The sequence below is a fragment of the Mixophyes fleayi genome, chromosome 3 (assembly GCF_038048845.1).
Source record: "Mixophyes fleayi isolate aMixFle1 chromosome 3, aMixFle1.hap1, whole genome shotgun sequence".
Lineage (NCBI taxonomy): Eukaryota > Metazoa > Chordata > Amphibia > Anura > Limnodynastidae > Mixophyes > Mixophyes fleayi.
The window spans coordinates 273,372,854-273,392,552 of NC_134404.1; the positions used below are offsets into that span (position 1 = coordinate 273,372,854).

The 19,699-nt window shown below is 35.4% G+C and overlaps 1 protein-coding gene across 3 annotated transcripts in view; it reads left to right on the top strand.

Annotated features, from left to right (window-relative positions):
• STRN (striatin) overlaps positions 1-17,930 on the top strand; it is a 71,313-nt gene extending 53,383 nt beyond the window's left edge. For all 3 annotated transcript variants that reach the window (XM_075203607.1, XM_075203610.1, XM_075203608.1), the window contains 9 exons: positions 435-571; positions 857-1,032; positions 4,888-4,935; positions 7,170-7,291; positions 8,585-8,752; positions 10,245-10,385; positions 12,620-12,727; positions 13,602-13,688; positions 14,778-17,930. In XM_075203607.1, the coding sequence (XP_075059708.1) occupies positions 435-571; positions 857-1,032; positions 4,888-4,935; positions 7,170-7,291; positions 8,585-8,752; positions 10,245-10,385; positions 12,620-12,727; positions 13,602-13,688; positions 14,778-14,947 (1,157 nt within the window). In that variant the 3' untranslated portion in view covers positions 14,948-17,930. The remainder of the gene's footprint in view (positions 1-434; positions 572-856; positions 1,033-4,887; positions 4,936-7,169; positions 7,292-8,584; positions 8,753-10,244; positions 10,386-12,619; positions 12,728-13,601; positions 13,689-14,777) is intronic.
• Positions 17,931-19,699: the final 1,769 nt, after the last annotated feature.

Below are 19,699 nucleotides of genomic sequence, written 5' to 3' on the forward strand. Positions count from 1 at the left end.
TCCATTATATAATCTGACATCACATAGTGATGTCCAAGGTTTTCACCTTTAAAATGTTGAAGCACCCAGTGCTATGAACACTGGATTCAGTTATGTACACACTGTCATGATTGAAGGGCTAATAATCGCATGTTTGCAACAGGGATCCAGTCTGGCAATATATTGGAGTAAATTGCAGTTTGTGACATAGTTTATCAGTCGGTTAAAATAATAAGAGCTAAAGTATGTGTTGCTTGTTAAGAGATCTATTGGTTACAAATTGCACACAGTTATGCACTGAAAACATTATTGTATGTTTAAATCAGAATATCAGGAAAACCCAGTCATTGATCAATTTGTTAATGTAGGTCACAATTATACAATGTTAATTTTCTCTGAAATCATATAGATGTTCGTGTTTATATTACTATATCACTTATTTTTGTTTTGTCCAGTTGAAGCACTAACTTTTCCACCATCATCTGGAAAATCTTTCATAATGGGAGCTGATGAAGCATTAGAAAACGAACTCGGACTAGGAGAGTTGGCGGGGCTTACAGTGGCCAATGAGGCAGACTCCTTGACGTATGACGTAAGTTTTTGTGCAGAAAATCCTTTGTGTTGAAAACGTTCTGGATTTTAAATATTCCCATTCAAACTTTGCCAGTATATTTTTTTTTTATATGTACATTATATTTAGATTGTAACCACTTCAATGTAGACAACATCATTGTGTGTGTTTGGTGTTCTGTTTAAGAAGCAGTTTTGCTTTCCTCCTGACTGAGCTACAATTTCAATAATATACAGTAACTATGTACTTTGCTTTACACCTGTAAATGTATGTATAGAGGTTTAACAGCTTCCCTTGCCTTCACAGATTGCTAACAATAAGGATGCACTTAGGAAAACATGGAATCCCAAATTCACTCTTCGGAGCCACTTTGATGGAATTCGCGGCCTTACGTTCCACCCAACAGAGCCAGTCCTTATAACTGCATCGGAAGATCATACACTAAAGATGTGGAATCTACAAAAGACGGCCCCAGCAAAAAAGTATGGGATTTTCTTGTTATTCTAATTGCAACATTTATCTTTTTATACATGGATAAGTCACAACTGTGTTTGAAGTTTTTCTACTGCAAGTAAGTTTGTTCTACTTCTCCTAAGGTGCAAAGGAGTTAGTAGGTTGGCAGACAGCTTTGACCAAAACACTATTTAACTTTCACTTTTAATAAGAAATGTGTATCTTGTTTATTACCTGACTTAATGAATTGGGGGGGGGGGGGGGGAATACATTCTTTTAACTTGGCTGCTTTCTTCTGGTAGAAGCAGCATATATTGTATATGCCGTCTTACCTGGATATTTTAGCCGCTGTAATAATCTAGTTATAGTGGTGTCAGCAGTCGTATCTTCCACCCCTTCTTATTCATTTCAGTAGAAATTATCAGACAGCCACAACTGCTTTTTTTCGACCCTTTCGTGTTTATTCCAACAATGCTGTAGACTTTTGCAATAGAGGCAATTACCATTTAGGCCAGTTACCCACAGGCGGTAAGTGAATGTTCTATGGGGATGGAAACTATTGCTTCCAATGTGCCCTTACCCACTTTGCTTTTGTGGTTGAATGTGGCATTCGTCTGGTCTGTTCACTGCAAATAAACTCAAGTGAGCCATTGCAGTGTCTTTACTATTAGAAATGAAATACTTGCAATAGAAGAAAAACAATATTTCCACAGTTATATTACATTTCAACAATTGATTTGTCTGTTCTATACTTTTTTAACGTCCTTACATACAGACATAAACTTATTCAAATACTCTAAAGTAAAAGACAATTTTTGTCATTAAATAACTTCACCACTAAACCTAAGGTACAAGCGATTTAAAAATCTCCCACTATTGACAATTCTGCAAGTCTGTACGGTTTTATGTTTGAAACAAATACTTTCTTTTCACACCATCCTTCACGTGGAAGAAAATGTCAATTCCTTTGTCGCATGCGTTTTCCCATGGCCGTATTCTGTATCTATTCAATGTTGGCTTAAAGGACCACAACACAGAACATTCAAATTCATTTAAGGAGCATGAAGAAAATATTTTGTTCAGTGTTCTGACTTTCCACTGTAGTTATGGTAAAGTAAAAGTTTGCTAAAATTTTCACTACATCCTTCCCTGAATTATAGGCAGCTGAAGGACTAACTTCACTTTCTTAAACTTGTGCTTAAAGTTAAAGCCCTTTACAATTATGGAAATGTTTATTGGCAAATCACCAATTGATCTTAGAAAAAGTTCTTGAAGAGCATATCCCTTTTTTTCCATTAATATATATATATATATATATATATATATATATATATATATATATATATATATATATATATATATATATATATATATATATGAAAAGTTGTGCATTGCAGAGCTAAATGTACATGAAATAATTAGGGCTTATATTTGACTTTGTCCATTATGTATATTCGCTCCTCTCAGCAGGAATATTGATAGAGGTACTTCTCTAACAGAGAAGGCACACTCACTGTCAGATTTGTAGAAATGCAGCGTGAATGGGTTGGTCCATACAAGGGGCATAGCCAGTGATGTCACTAATTCAGTCTAAACTGTATTGGACACCATCAGCACACTGTCCTGAAGATGTGGGCAGAGTTGCCAGCTCTCTGTAGTGGAGTAGGAAGGTAAAACCAGTGTGCTGAAAAAGTCTGTCTTCCCTTGGTGGGCTTAGATAACTATATTATACGATACTGTGTATTTATGCACGGTGATTAGAAAGGTAATCGACCAGAATAGACTTGATGGATGTTACTAGAGATTACGACTTGCAAGTCATGTAAACATTTTTCAGGCAGTAATATTGCTGATCTTAATTCTGCTTAAACTAAATTGCTTAAGCTAATGACAATGTCGGCTTGGTGGCTGGCCAACATCTTGTTAAATATGTAAAAAGCAATCTGCTTGCACTTATTGATCACACAGTGGTTAAAGCATTTATAGGGCTTGGCAATAATAGATAACTTTGCAGTGAGTCTGATAGTTGATTCAGCTGTGCCATCATGCTTTTATGAAGATGCCTGCCCAGGACAGACCATTTGTTGTGACTGCGTTTTTCAAATGTTCATCAGAGCACACCTTATCAATTCAGTGGGAACCTGTGACATCACTGACACACTTACTATTTAATGGTTCAGTCATGTTACTGGTTCCTATTGATTTGTAAATATTGGGTTTAGGCCGCAAGATGGCTGCCTCTAGTGTGTACATTTTAGAATAGCTTTCTAATTAATCATACCCCTTCTGCATGGTAATAGCTTTACTGCTCACAACTGACAATTCACATTGACTCAAGAAAATGTTTTCTGCAGTGATATTCATGCTTTCCTGGGTTATGCAGATATCTCTTGCTGCATTTTGAACTACATTAAGAACATAAGCTGTCTTAGCCAAGTTCTGAAGTACATATTTTGAAATTGTATCACACATTTATTGACTATTCTTCCAGTCACATCTTTTGAATGCAGTGGTGTAAATTTGCATTTTATGTGTGAACCACTGTTCCCAACACCTTGAGACGTTCAGAATGTAGTTTACCTGTTCAATATAATCACTGGAATCATTAAGAGTTTGTACACACTGGTGTTTTCAAAGCATTTTTATTAACTGCATTGTGTTTATGTATGTCGGCACACTTGCAACAGAATAGAAAGTGTGGAAACACATATGTAACCCCTTCTTAACCGCACTTCATTGCATTTACAAAGTGCTCCCATTAGGGAAAATGTGTGTTTTCAGTTGCATTGATGCGTGTCAGGCACTAGAATGGAATAAGAATCGCTCAAGATAATGAATAACAACGCTAGATATGTGCAGATATGTATATTCTGCTACGTTGATTTTTATTTTTTACATCTGTTTATATGTCCTTAGCTTTAGTTAGAAATACATCTTAAATGCAGAATTTTATGTTGGTGTGTGTGTAACCTTCTTCTAAGATCTTGTCCACTTCTCAGTTTCATTTGTCCAGCACTTTACAGATGTTGGTACACCCCTAACATGGTTTCCCCATCAGTCAGTGGGATGTGAAAGAAAAATGTACAATGTACTATTCTTTAAATATGCCTTCAGCTTCCAAAAAAAGTTAATGCAAGCATAAAACATGTTAAGCATGAGCACTGTTTTTAAGTGAAAAAAATACTACTACTATTTAAAGGAAAAAGGAAACACCCATGGGGACAAACCTTAGAGAGGCCTACGGCATTGTAGGTACAGAGGAAGAAGCCCATCCAGCTAGGTTTATTATTTTGCTATATAAAAAAATTGGTGTGCTACCATTTAATGTAGCAGATTTGAAGTGTAAGTGAAGTCTCAAGTGCATACTTTAATATGATAAAATCGGTGTCTTATTGCGTGTAATATACCTGTCAAAAGGGTTGAGCTGAAAAACTCCATAGTAGGACTGTGTGGCCTGCAGTGTGAGAACCACTGCAAATTACTGCACATATTTATGGATTCCATCACAAGGGCTTGCTCAGGTATATCATGTTTGTAGTAATAGCAGGACCATAAGCTAAGGCTATGGACTGCAGAAAGCATTTAATACAACTTTAACCAGTTTGGAATGACAGCATATTTAGCCATGTATTTTAGCTTGTTTCATTTATTTTCCTTTATTAATAAAGCTCTAGCATAGAGATGGAGAACGTATAACTGAGACTAGGGGTTGTGGAGCAAATATCAAGCCTAGTGACAGGTGCTTTAATCCTGCCTTTAATATCGGACTTTGCCTTTTCTGTCTGTGCCATGCATTGTTATACAACCATAAGGGATTTTATTGGAATGTTATTTCTTTTACTTTTTTAATTTTTTTTTTTTTTATTTTTTTTTTACCATTCTAGGAGCACATCTCTTGATGTTGAACCAATTTATACATTCAGAGCACACAGGTAATGGACACTGATTTATTACTTTGAAATCTGGAGATTTCTATGTTCGTTTAATAGGCCATCTATAAAAGTAGTCATGTTGATATTATTAAATGTGTCATCTTTAGCAGGACAAGTGTTAGAGCTGTGTAAGGAGTACTTAATTTAGTAGTGTCTGTCACTCTACTTCTGTAAAGCATCAAGAACTCAAGTTGATGGTTCAATTTAAAACCTTTCACCACTGCGCAATTGATGATGTCCACCAGAGATCTTCGCAGTACTCAAGTTTATTATTTTATTTTAATAATCAAAGGTGACCTAAATAACTGACTTTATCAATGTTTCTTTTATAAATCTAAACTAATTTATTATAATTTCAGTACCTCAAGTTCTTAACATGATTTCCTAAACTTTATGCTGACAGCTATATTAAACACAATTGTATTCAGCAGCAAATGTTCCTAGTAGGGCTGTTTGAAATAATTTCCATATTTTTCTATTTATGTACTTAAATTTAACCTACAAATCTAGCATATTTTGACATGTCTATGTTTCTTATGTTACCTTATTGGAGATGAGAGCTTTCTGTCTTTTCTTCAGTATTTGCCTGCTGGCAGAGACATGCTTTTTTTTAGTATAAGACGTTGTCTGAACATGTTATACATCAATTTATCAAGCGATCAGGCCTTTAAGAAGTGACATTTAGGGCTCGTTCACACATATGATGTGAAAATGACTAAAACACATTAAAACTAACATGTCATTTAGATGCATTTTAGTAATGCGTTTTATTGCTTTCATGCTCTTTTCATGCACTACACTGGCTTTACGACGGCTTTATGTCTGAGTGCAGATTTGCATTTTAGGTAATTGTCTAGTACTAATGCTGTGCAGTGTATGTGGACCATACAACACTTTTTCGAAAACTTTCGATCGTTGGAACAAATAAGCATTAGTATGCACAATAGAAGCTTCTGTATGATATTGTTTTGGTGCCAAGGTGTGGACATGACATGAGGGGGAAACAGGAGACCAATAATTCTAGGAGCGACTAGGCTGCCAAGAGTCTGCTACTAGATATCTTGTGGATCAACATATGCGCCACAGTTTTTGAGTACTGCTCAGGGTTGGTCTCCCACTTGGGCTGAGACTTTTCTCGCATTTGGTCGGGCTCTTTCAGCAACTGTTAAATTCCCAGTTTTAAGTAGAACAACTTTCTGGAGTAATGGCAATTTTCATGCAGTAGTTCATGCAGATTTTAAGTCATTTACTATAAAGTCTGTGTGGTGGCTCACTTTCTTTATACAGATCTGTAGTCATTATATAAAGCTCAGCTGATGCCCTGATAATCCAATAGTAAATGGAACATCACTTTGACAGAGCTAAAAGTGGGCACATATCACTTTCTAAATCCTAATGTTATCTTCTAGGACAGTGATGGACCACATGAGGCTGCCCCCAACTCCTCCCTGCTTTATTGACAGATTTATTTGTTGTAGCTTTTAACACTTCTTTTAAATGCCTGCTTATGATGTTGTGGCAGATAGGTGAGTCTTTCTTTGGTTAAATGTAGTATTTTATGACCAAGATTAAGGCTAATCTGTATCCCTTTTGAAGGTTAGAGGACCGAACCATGTGGTCCCTGAAGATATCAGATTGCCTATCACTATTCTAGGATCTGTCGTGATTGTCAAAGTAAAATACCCTTCAATAAATGAAAAGTTCTCATGGTGCTTAGAATCGTAATATTTACTATCTATAGCATAACCTGCATAGGTGTTTTATGAATACATTACTATGTGCTGAGGCAGTCATTCTAAGCTGGTGCACACCTTATCCTAAATAAATGAGACCACAATGCACCTTGTAGGTGCAACTCTTACCTGCCTTTCCCAGATGTGTAACTTTACAGGGTGACGTCACCAGCTGCAAATAGTGTGTAGGAGTCAAATAGCTTAAAAATTGCCATTTACTACTATGTATGTTATGCCGAGCTATATGGTATTATGGGCAGCTCCGCTTTGGCTACATCTTTAATACTTCCAAAATAGTCAACTTTTTATTTTATTTGTCCTAATTTAGGTAGACAGAAGTTTGCATAAAGGTTACAAGTCTATAAGCCTTGCTTTATAGTAATAATTAAGTATAACTCCATAAAATGTTTTATGAATTAGGTGCCAAATTAAGTGTCAATAGTTTCAGTAATAGTTTAACATCCAACCGCCTATTCATTAGTTTTCTTTGTTTTTTTTCAGGGGCCCAGTTTTGTGTGTAGTAATGAGTAGTAACGGGGAGCAGTGTTACAGTGGTGGAACAGATGGTGTTATCCAGAGCTGGAATACACCAAACCCCAATGTGGATCCATATGACTCTTACGGTATGTTCAAACTCTGATCTCTAGTGACGTTCACAACATGTACTATTGTTTCAGCTTAATTTGCAGCGTTTATTGCCTTATATTTTAAAGGTCACATTTGCTTAATTTTCATCACACCAAACATTTGTAACCTTTTAGTGCCCCAATATTTATTTTTAAACCAGTTTTGTCAGCAATGATTCAATATTTTGTACTTCTAATTACTGTTTTCTACAAAGTAAGAATGTTAGTGCTAAAAAAAAATATGTAGAAATAATTAATCTTGTAAATAACAATTAAAATGTGATTAGTTTATTAGGTAATAACACACATTTAGTTAGCAAAGAGGATAATGGGGATTCACACTAAATGTCATGGCCACCCATGCTTTGGGTTTGCAAATCATAATTTAATTGCACACAAGTTAAAAGTATAAAAGAAATTGCACTATTCTATATTTAATCTCTAGTCTATCCCTTTCACATTAACCCCTTGGTGTACATGGCTGCTTCCTGTCTTAGATCACTTCTGCGCTGTGTTCTTATCCTATCCCAGTAGCTCAGTGGACTTTACCCAAGTGTTAGAGCATGTGCTAACATGCTAAGGCATGTAAACAGGCTATTTATGTTAACAGCCAAAAAAAAGTATCCCTTTAGGTGATTAAATACACCCACACAAAAAGTGCTATTTATATACAACATTTATTATGTCTCTTATTAGTGAACATAATAAATATAATAAAGTGCATATTAGCTAAACGTTGAAAATAAACTTTGGCAATACATTTGAGGTTTCCATTTAATACAGTAAAAATAGCAAGGCTTAAAGCCAAGACTTAGTGCATTTGTTTCCTATTTTTGCTCATTGTTCCCTGTAATATCCAAAAGTAAAAGGACCTTTATTATTATTATTATTATCGTTTATTTGTTAGGCGCCACAAGGTTTCCGCAGCGCCTTACACGGCAAAAACAGTACACACTATACAGGGTAAAACAATACAGAACAATAAACTCAAAGTACCAGAACTTCAGAAACTCCAGGCAGGTAAAGACGGAGCGGAAGAACAGGTGTGGAGACAGGAGGGGATAGGGGCCCTGCTCATACGAGCTTACATCCCAATATGCCTCCAATAGAGTATAATTGTTTATGAAAATAACAAAGGGAAATTCACTTGAGCAGGTGTAAGGAGTCATTCTTAGTAAAAGCAACTTGAGAAGATATAAAAATCCTTCAAAACATGTGGTTCTGAAGTTTGTTTTTTTTAAATCAGAATTCTTTTATTTTTTTGTAAAATGTGGCGTTTCTCTCTTACAGATCCTTCTGTACTGCGAGTGGCCTTTGACGGCCACACCGATGCTGTGTGGGGCTTGGTGTACAGTGCTGCTCATCAGCGTTTGTTGTCCGCCTCAGCAGATGGCACAATAAGAGTATGGAATGCGTTAGAAGCCTCCCCTGCATTGAGCATATTTAATGACAGCCAAGGTAACTTAATTACCATATTAATAAGCAGATGGCCAAAGCTGCATTTTACTGTAGTCCTCTTAAGTATTTGTGTACGCCAGTTCTGCAGTTAATGAATCATGCCAAACAAGTTCATAAGATATTACTTTTCTTAGATTGCTTCATAATCTATATTTTTGTTACTGGCGCTTGTTGCTTTCATGGTTTTTGCATCGGTAATTCCTTATTTATACCTGCACATTCAAACGAACATTTCTAGCTTGGCTGCGGTAAAGTTTGCATTATGTCATTTTTAGGCTACATTTTACACTTTGGCCCTATTTCTATGGTTGCATTGATATGATATGACATATATGCATGACTTTTATGACCAAATCTGAAAACATGCTGGTGATCACCACTTGGGCCAAGGTCTAGATCTGATGCAGCTACGTCAGCGTAGTCGGATGATCACTGTAGATGCATTCATTGCTGACCCAGTCTGCCTTTATATTTGATTTCAGATGTAGTGAAAAATGATCTGTCTTTTTGCAGCCAATTAGATATAAAATGGCCTAATTGGCCATGCATAATGTAGCATGCTAATACTTTTAAGCCGGATGGTAATAATATTGCTGACTTCTGCGTTTGGAGCAAATAGTAATAAAAAAACATACGAATAATGGCAATCAAAACTGCTATCCAAGGCATTGATCAACAGCAAATACATTTGGGAAATATCCTTTTGATGATAAGAAAGCAGGTTTAGCACTTCCAGCCATCTTGACAATTTTTAATATGTTTGTGCTGTAATCTTTATCACTTCTGTAATTCTGAATTTCTTTTGCTGTAAGTCTTGCAGGTTGTTAAACCTCACATATCAGAGAAGCAATCTGCACACATTATATATTGTCGCATGAGATCTCCACAAGCTCCTTGCTGGACTTCTGATTTCCTTATAAATCTGTAGCATCTGGGAATGACCTTTTGTTATAAATTTTTTTACAAAACTACTACGTTAATCCTTTTGCATAAGCTCACATTTACCAAGGTAGAAATACACAAAACAGTGTCTATGCACAGTGATAATGATTCTCCATTTTCTTGCCTCGTTTTATTGCCTGTTTATAATCTACCACACATCCCATGTGGTCACTGTCACTGTGTGCCTTCATTATGGAAACCCATATTTAGAGAGAGAGAGACTGTTTGAGAGCATGACATTATTCAATTGAGTCTGCTGAAAGATCAATCTAAGAACATTTGGCCTATAAAACGTGTGCTTTATAATATCTTTAGGCACCAGATATATAATTATGTATGTAAGTATGTATTGTGGTTTAGGAGCTGTAGAGTAATGTTAAGCCACATTTCTGACTGTAAAAAGCTGTTTCCATTGTATCTCCATAATGCTCCAGAATGCTACATTGGTGCATTTCTCAGCCATCAATATTTAATTTGCAAGCTGTTGCAGTTATGTTTTACTTAGTGATTGTTCCATAACAAATTAATGTTTTGTTTTTCTATTATGAAGAATTAGGAATACCTTCTTCTGTGGACTTGGTAAGCTGTGATCCGGCCCATATGGTTGCATCTTTTAACAGTGGGCACACAAGCATCTTTAATATGGAGACGCGGCAGAAAGTTTTAACATTAGAGTCTTGCATAGATACAGGTATGTAGTTAGCGACAGCTTTTGAGATTGTTTTTTTTAAATATGTTCATTTTTCTTTACAACAACTCTGCGGTCAGCTTGACCATCAGAGCAGTCGTGATGTGACGGCACATTTTTTCTATGTTTTTTTCTTATGCCCTGCCAGTATAATACATAAGGCCAAAGCTGGTAATAAGAAGATTAAAGTGGATACCAGAATCTGAAATTATGACTCTTCTCCCCCCCCACCACCAAATGCAAATTTGCGAGTGATTGCTTGGCAATGTGCAAATGGCATGGTAAAGAGAGTGCACTGTATATTAAATGAAATCCATTCACTATCCTTGTCCCGAGTGGCTTCAACAGATTCCTAATATGTTGAAAAAACTGTGATTTGATGTAATGTAGATGTTTTCTTAGGTGTTATCAGCAGGGCTGTATTGCATAGATTAAAAAATCGTTTATATAACGCCACTAATTCCGCAGCGCTGTACAGAGAACTCATTCACATCAATCCTTGCCCCATTGGAGCTTACAGTCTAAATGTCCTAACACACAGAGAGAGAGACTAGCGTCAAGTTTGATAGCAGCCAATTAATCTACTAGTATGTTTTCGGAGTGTGGGAGGAAACCGTAGCACCCGGAGGAAACCCACGCAAAAACGGGGAGAACATACAAACTCCTCACAGATAAGGCCATGGTCGGGAATTGAACTCGTGACCCCATTGACTTTATTCACCTGTGCTCCTTGGGAATATTAAAAAAAAAAATCACTAGTCAATAGTTTACATAATTCAAGATTGAAAGACACCCTGAATAATACTTCACCTTATAACACTCATTGGTGTATTTAAGAACTTCATCCTACACTTCGTTTTGAATGGAGTTCTGTGAGATGACAGAATGTATTGTTTTTCTTACCTGGGATCTATCTGACAGTGCAGCGAAGCTCCCGTGTTTACTACTACCAGTTCCCTGTTACAAGCAGCCAGTGGTGGTGGTGGTGATGATACCCTTGTCCTGTGAACTTCATATTCATGTGGTGCATCAACAGTACTGTGTGTCATGAAACACACCCACTTTAAGGCTCCAGAGAAGCACTCCTCTCTGCTAGTAGAGTGCCTGTGTCTGAGGGAAAGTAGAACTATGTATTCTCTCATATTGATCTCTTCTAAATCCTTTTAGTTTTGAGTGGATCTATGTTTAAATCAATTACTCTGCTACTGCTTGGCCAGTGTCTTCCAAGCCACCTTTGTAATTTGAGCCCTGAATATGGATCATATGAAAATGCATGCCCAATGTGTCTTGATGATCATCTTGTCATTTTGTCTGTCCTCAATAGCAGAGGTGTATAACCTTTTGTGTGTGCGGGATCTCAAGTAGTTTCATAGAATGTGTTTTTGGGGTACCCTTAATATCGTATGTTCAAGACATTGCCTTTTTGGGTGTTGCAAAACAATGGAACACTCGCATTTAGGTTCCCTCTGAGGAAGAGGGGGAACGCCACTGCTTTTGAAGACACACTTCTCTGTATGTATGGCTTAAAGATATATAATTAATGAACTTTTGTAAAGATTCTAGTTTGTAGGGAAATTATTGGTCTAAACATGGAAAGAGACCAGGGAAAGCGAGCCTAACATAGACATGATACCAGCAGTTTGGCTGTAGAAGCAGTCCATGTAGTGAGCAAGCATATGAAATAAATGCCTCCCAATTAAATGCAGTTTGTAGAATATGAAACCAAGTTAGAATCTGCACTACCGATGTTGTTTACTGACTTTGTATAGACTACAACATATGTGTTTAAAGTATAGGGTTTAAAAGTTCTCTAACCTCTAATATTGTCATCATAATCAACTTTTATTTATATAGTGCCTACAAATTCCGTAGTACTTTACAATTGGCAACCAACACAGTAATAAAAAAGAAATACTGGGTAATACAGACATAGGTAATATGAGCATGAATCATTTTACTACAGGATTCCATGACCAAAGTGTTTAAAAATAATTTGAAGTTGATGCAATAACAGAACTAATTTGAAACAATATTGAATAGGCTGTAGAGTCTCATGCTTCTTGCATCCATCATGCAAAACATCAGATTTTGCATTGTAGAGGAACTTTAATAAGCCCACCCCAATGTCTTGTTGGGGTAACTATGTACTAAAACAACATGTATATAGACTGTAGTTCTCATTTTAATATACAAATGCTGTACATAGGAGACTGAAATGTTTGTATTGTTCCCTGTAGCTGTTCATTCCAGCTGCCAGATAAACAGAGTAATTAGCCATCCGACGCTTCCAATCAGCATCACTGCTCATGAAGATCGTCATATCAAGTTTTATGACAACAATACAGGTATATATACGTAGTCATTGCTGGTAAAGAAAACAGAACCGGGTCAAAGGAAAAGACTGAAAACAGTTTGTTCATGTTATTGGCTCACTGGTGTACTCCTTAAAGTCGGAGTATAGAGAGAAGAAAAGAGGAACATATTGATGACTTCTGCTTCATGACTGAAATTACTATACAGAACAGAGGCTATTGATCACTAGATAGAGTAGTAATGGCTGCCAAAAATTCATATAGTTACTAAACATGTTTGTTGCAATTTATAGCTATATAGTTTTTTGTTTTGTTTTTTTTTGTTTATGTTCGTGGTTTTTATTTTAAATTTGCTTACTTTTATATATGCCAGCATGAAATTGGCCACCTTATGTGCAGCAATGAATATTGAGTAGTACGAGAGTGTAAAGAGCCCACTTACTGGTAGAAGCATGCTGAGTGCGCTCCTGAGAAAACATCCTGTGACCTCATCAAACAGCCAGGTTTCAGAACATTGGCTCCGAATGATCACATGAGTTTAGTGCCACAGGAAATTCTGCCCACACCAAAAGTTCATTTAAATAAAACTTACATTATATATACACCACAGAAGGCAGTGACACCTTTTTAAAGCTGAATGCTATGTTTGATGCTTTGTGTGCTGATAACCGTACAGTACAATTTGGCTATTACAAAGGGTTTACTGTTTGTTATTTCAAAACTATGTAACGTTTTAATTGGCACTTGCCTGCTTAGACTCCTTACATTTTTAGACTAGCTCAAAGAATAATTATGTTTTGGAAACTTTTTATAGTTGTATAAATGTATGAAAATATGTATCTTAAATATAAATGGTATAGCATTTAATTGTTCATTAATTTGTAGGTTTTTTTTTTGTATCTTCCAGGAAAACTGATCCATTCAATGGTTGCTCACTTAGATGCTGTAACAAGTTTAGCTGTTGATCCAAATGGATTATACCTGATGTCTGGCAGTGAGTATTGTTTGAATGAGTTGCTCAAATATAACTTATTTGTAGTTGTGTTACAAGAAAGGATGCACTTCAATACTTTCTACAACATACTATAAACCCAAAATGTGGGAATAAGAAACAAGCAAACATTTTGTATTGTACTCAAAGTTCGTGACACTGAAGTAAAGATGAGTTAATGGCAAATACATTGTATAATGTATGAAAGACATCAAGCAAAGTGAAAACCATGTTACTTAAAATACCATTTTATTTATTGAGATTTTATCTTAATGTCTGCTTGGTTTACTTATACTTAGTCCACCTCCCTAGAATGCTGTAATAGTTCAAAGTACACTGATTTTTTTGGGTGTATGTAACCAGTTCACCTATTAGCATGGGTGTATAAGTTCCATTATTGTGGGAGCAGCCTTGGGGCTTCAGGGAGGGGATAGACCAGATTGTTCATATGGTTATTGCAGCTTTATAGTATATTTGATTGTGGTCTGAGTACCTTTTTTTTTATTTTGTAATCCATGTCTGCTCTTTACAAGTGGGTTGGGAAAGGAAATCTTGTAGTTAATCATACTCACTAGTGCTTGAATTGTGACAGTGAACTGTCCACTCATGTGATTGTGTGTATGAATACTAGTCATGTCTGCATGTGACATGGGCAGTGTCAAGGTTTGACCAGTCAATTGATAGTCTGCATTTTCAGTAATATTAGTGCAGTCCTCAAAATGGCTGCTTCCATGTTTCTAGGTGATTGGCCAACTTAGATAAAAGCGATAATAGAAAATAAAAAACACATGTTTATTGTTGCATTTTATATGTGAAGAATATTGTATTTCTTCTTTGCAATTGCATTTTTTTATAATGTGATGTGTTATGAACACAACTGAACGTAGTATGTTTGTTTTACTATGTTCTTAAATTGTGGCTTGGAAAAGCGCATAAAAATAGCAATAAAAATATCTGCCTATTTCATATGTCTTGTCACGTTCCAACGCAGGGATTCAAAGTATGTACAAGAAATGTGCTGATTTATGGTTACATGCTGCTTATTGTATTTAAATACAAGAAAGTCCATTAAAATGTTTGCCTTTTCCACAGGTCATGACTGTTCAATACGTTTGTGGAACTTGGAGAGCAAGACCTGCATACAGGAATTCACAGCTCACCGCAAGAAATCTGACGAGTCCATTTACGATGTGGCATTCCACCCATCTAAATGCTATATAGCCAGTGCGGGCGCCGATGCCCTTGCCAAAGTTTTTGTATGACACCATGCTTACCATCTGTAGCTTTTAATTTACAAAGCAGCCACATGAAAAGAGACGTACTACTAATGCCTGAAGATTTGATTTAACCGGCCTTTCTTTTCTTGTTGTTTTCAATAATCAGGATAAGATGCAAAAACCAATGTTGTGGGTTTAGTTTTGTTGGGTGGTGTTTTCTAAATTAATGGTTTGTTCAGGGTGCTGTGAACTCGACTGGTGCTTGGAGCCAGGATTCTGTCTTTCAAATGACCTCTGAGCTACAGTAGCAGCATTTTATTTTTAAAGAGTGCACATTTGACCAGGCAGGCCTGGATCAAACTAGTTTCCAACTTCCAGCCTATTTTGCGGATGTGGCAATTGGGACAATGTACAAAAAGAAAAACAAAAAATGATGGCCAGTGAATGGCAAATAACTACAATGTAGGAAACACAATGGGGATAGTACTCAACTGCTCCCTTTTCTCACTTAGAGCTTTAGCACACATGGTGGAAAGCATGGACCTGTTATTTGCCCAGTTCTCATTGTGCATCTTTCTCATTGTGGAGCCGATTATTGAGAAAGGAAGCATTTTCCCTTCCAGTGGGCTGCTAGTAACAAATCAAATCAGTGTAAGAAAAGAAAGAGAACACATTTTATATTTTACTTGTTTTGTTTAGTATACAGTGCTTTGTGTTCTTTGAATGTACTTCTAGGTAAAATACCAAAATAAATTTCTAAAAAGGGTAAAAATGTGTTGAATATGTCAAATGTCAGTTTTGAATTTCACCTACATTAATTATTTTATTTAACAATTCAATTTGCATATTCTGCAAATACATTAGCAGCTTTTAATAGTTTTAATCACTACTTTAGTCAATATTTTCGGACTTCTTCATCAGTATTGATGATATAACGTAAAATGTTTGTTCAGTCCATTCTTTTGGCAACTTAACTTCTAAATTTACTGTTTACTAAGGGGTGAAATGGAGACAACCCAGAGCTGCATTGTAGGCATTATTTTCCCTAGAAATTCCCATTTGCACATGTTTTTCTCATGCAAAATGATAATCCTGGGCTTGTACTGTGACCCTGAGCATTTTGTGCATCTTCTCCAATATGGTTAGATGTGAAACTATGGTTATTTCTAATACTGTGTTTCTCCTGTGGCACACAAGTAATTGGCAATGGCCTAGTTAGATTGATGGATAACTGCATCGATTAGCAATACATGTAAGTTGTGCTTGTCCGCACAATGCATGTGTAACTGAGATGCAGTCGGCCAAATCATTTAAAATGATCACTAGTATTGTTAGTCTTCATGTCTTAGTTTGTGGTAGAAATAACATGACAGTAACCCTGTGCCTTTTTTTTTTTTAAAGACATTTCTTCATGAAATGTTTTTATGTCCTTTTTGTAAACCTACGTGTAGCGTTATTACATTGATCCAAAGAAATGCAAACTATGGGAACACATAGATATGCCTTGTAGCTGGGAAAATAAAAAGCATATAGAAAACTGCAATATGCAATATTTACGCACATTAATGAGTTAATGATGGTTAAGTTACAAATACATTTTGAATCACCTTTTAAAATCCTTTTTTTAAGTAATTTATTTTCCAGTAGTATTTTTCCAATTATGGCAAACACTTTTTTTTTTTTTTTTTTTCACTTTTATTTAAATTGTTAGGATGCACCAAATATCCTGTATACCTGATATTGCAGTGATACATTTTGAATGCTAAATACACCAATTTCTACCCTGTTGGTTGCGTAGTTTTAACTCTGTACATGTTTTGTATTACAGAAATGTACATGGACTTAAATATTATCAAACACTGATTTTTGGTTGTTGCTACACTTGCTCAAATGCTTGGGAAAATTCTTTACCTTTTTATATAGTGATATTTGTGCTCAGTTAAATTTAAATAGCTACAGATCATTAAAACAAAGGAATCGGAAATGAAATGCCACTAAAATAACCTAAATGATTTTTTTTAATGTTTCCAGTTTGTTTAAAGAAGTACAATTGTGGCGTTTTACTTAAACATTGAAATTGTGGATTATTTGTGTATCTGACTTATGTTTATTTTTTGTTTGTTTTTTTTCTTACTTTCTTTTTAGACTAATTGCAAAGATTTATTTGGAAATGCTAAAAAAAAGCTATGTATATTATATATAAATATATATATATATTGTAAACATATATTAAATGTGTCTAGTATGGGATGACTCCAAGGGTGCATTTTAATATTTTGTATTAAATTCTTCTATGTGTACACAAGAGATAATGGTATGAGTATGACATTGAGTATTTTGCTGTTACATACTATATACAACTACAGCTGTTTCAATTGATGTACATACATCTTAAGTTGGCATGCTTGTTTTACTGACTGTAATATTTAGTTGATTAAAATTTGAATGTAAGTAAAAAAAATGGCTATTTAAACTCATGCAAGGAAAATACAACATGTCAGTCTGTTATAGTTTAGAGGAGTGTTCGAAGAGGGTGGAAGATAGTTTTATTTTTTTAAAAAAACCTCATTGGGTAAACTGCTGATCAGTTTGCAACCATCTTCCAATAAATTTCAGTGTCTACAAGACCAAGAATCAACGCAGAAAGTAGACCGTTGAAGATTCCAATCTACAAATTTGAATGGAGAAATGTTCTTATGTCCTGGCCCGCCCTGATTTTAGTACTATCTAATTAAAAATTAAAAACAAATTCTTGTTGTGTAATTGCATATGTTTTAGTTGAACAATGAAATGCATATTTTTAAATGTATTTTAGTTTCAAAACATGCATAGCATCATTATTTTGTAAATCTGTACACAGACAACACAATACATATGAACTGTAGAAAATTTTGCAAGCGCAGAAATGAAGTTTTAGAATCTCCCATGTGGAATTGGACAAATCACAATTTTGTTAACTTCCTTTTGAATTTATAATTATTTGTGATGTGAATTGAAATAAATATGAATGAGTGCTGGGTAAAGTCAACTTGCAATGGTAATTTTTATTTTATAAACCAATAAAGGGATAATTGATTTAAAAAAATATTCTAGTTGACAAATGCACATTTTAATAGTATGGGTTTAAAATGAATGCATGCTAACTTAATGCTTGATACGTTGTTTTTCTGTTTGGGTGTTATTTGTGTTAAATCTAATTTGAATATACCTCAATTCTTTCTCTCATTCATCATTGGGTAGACTGGAACCAGTGGTGTTTAGGCACTATCTTAAATGGTCTCTGACTCTCTCTATTTTATTTTCTGTTAGAAAATATCTAATGTAACTATTAAAGGACCAATAAACCCCCCAAACTTAAATTTTTAGGTACCAATACATATATCAAGAGATTGGATGCGCCACGATATAGTAGCGCCAGAAAAGTACACACAGATGGCGGATAATGTTTTACTTGAGTTTAATTAGCTTCAGAGTGGTATACATGAATAATAAATATATTTGCTACCAATTAAATATAAAAGAAAACATATAAATGTTCAATCATATAAATATTGTGTGTCTGGCCAGTAAACTAAATATATGTTATACTCATTGAGTTTATATATTCAAAAAGTGACAAATGAAAAAGATATCCGGAAAATCACAAAAAAATATGTGCGCTAAGATAGCGGAGAGAGTGTACAAGATGTTTGATAGTCTTAGTTTGACACTATATTCTCTCCTATAAAGATACTAATAAGACGTCTGGTCGGAGCTCAATTGGTAAAACATGAAAAATATAATATAAAAAATAGACACAATGTGCCTCTTACTGCGGTATCCGCGTATTATCGTCTCTCCTTCAATGATATCGGAAAAGCGCTATTTAAGCTGCTGAAACGATGATGAGCTGCATTATTTTCACCGCTAACACTCTACTCCACAGCGCGATGAAATATCCGCACAGACCCCCACAAAACGGCCTGACAGAAAGGCGGAACCACAGTAGACCCACACTGCAACAGCCGGATGCCTGTTCCGCTCAATGTGATCTTAGTATGCATCCAGATCCGATGTGTTATTGCAACACCAATTAGAGAACAGAATGTCCCAGTGACTCTGCCCAATGTTCCGTAATCTGGATGTGAGACCAAACATACAAGCTGGGCAGGATTATATATATATATATATATATATATATATATATATATATATATATATATATATATATATAGTAAAATCGGGTCCCGTGTGGTCTGATCAAATGCTCAAAATACCTGTGAGGTGCACTTATGTGTGAAGATTCGGTGATCGTACCCAAATGAAGGAAAAGTTGGTGGATAATAGTCCGCTAAGTAGATTGATAATGCCAAAGTTGAAAAGAGTCTTCATTCACCGCGCTGTGGAGTAGAGTGTTAGCGGTGAAAATAATGCAGCTCATCACCGTTTCAGCAGCTTATATAGCGCTTTTTCGATATCATTGAAGGAAAGAAGATAATACGCGGATACCGCAGTAACAGGCACATTGTGTCTATTTTTTATATTATATTTTTTTATGTTTTACCAATTGAGCTCCAACCAGACGTCTTATTAGTATCTTTGTAGGAGAGAATATAGTGTCAAAATAAGACTATCAAACATCCTTGTACACTCTCTCCGCTATCTCTTACCTCACATTTTTTTGTGATTTTCCGGATATCTTTTTCATTTGTCACTTTTTGAATATATAAACACAATGGGGGGTATTCAATTGTTCGGCTTGATGGCCGAAAAACTCGCGCTCTAAAACTATTACCATTAATACGGTAACTACTTGCT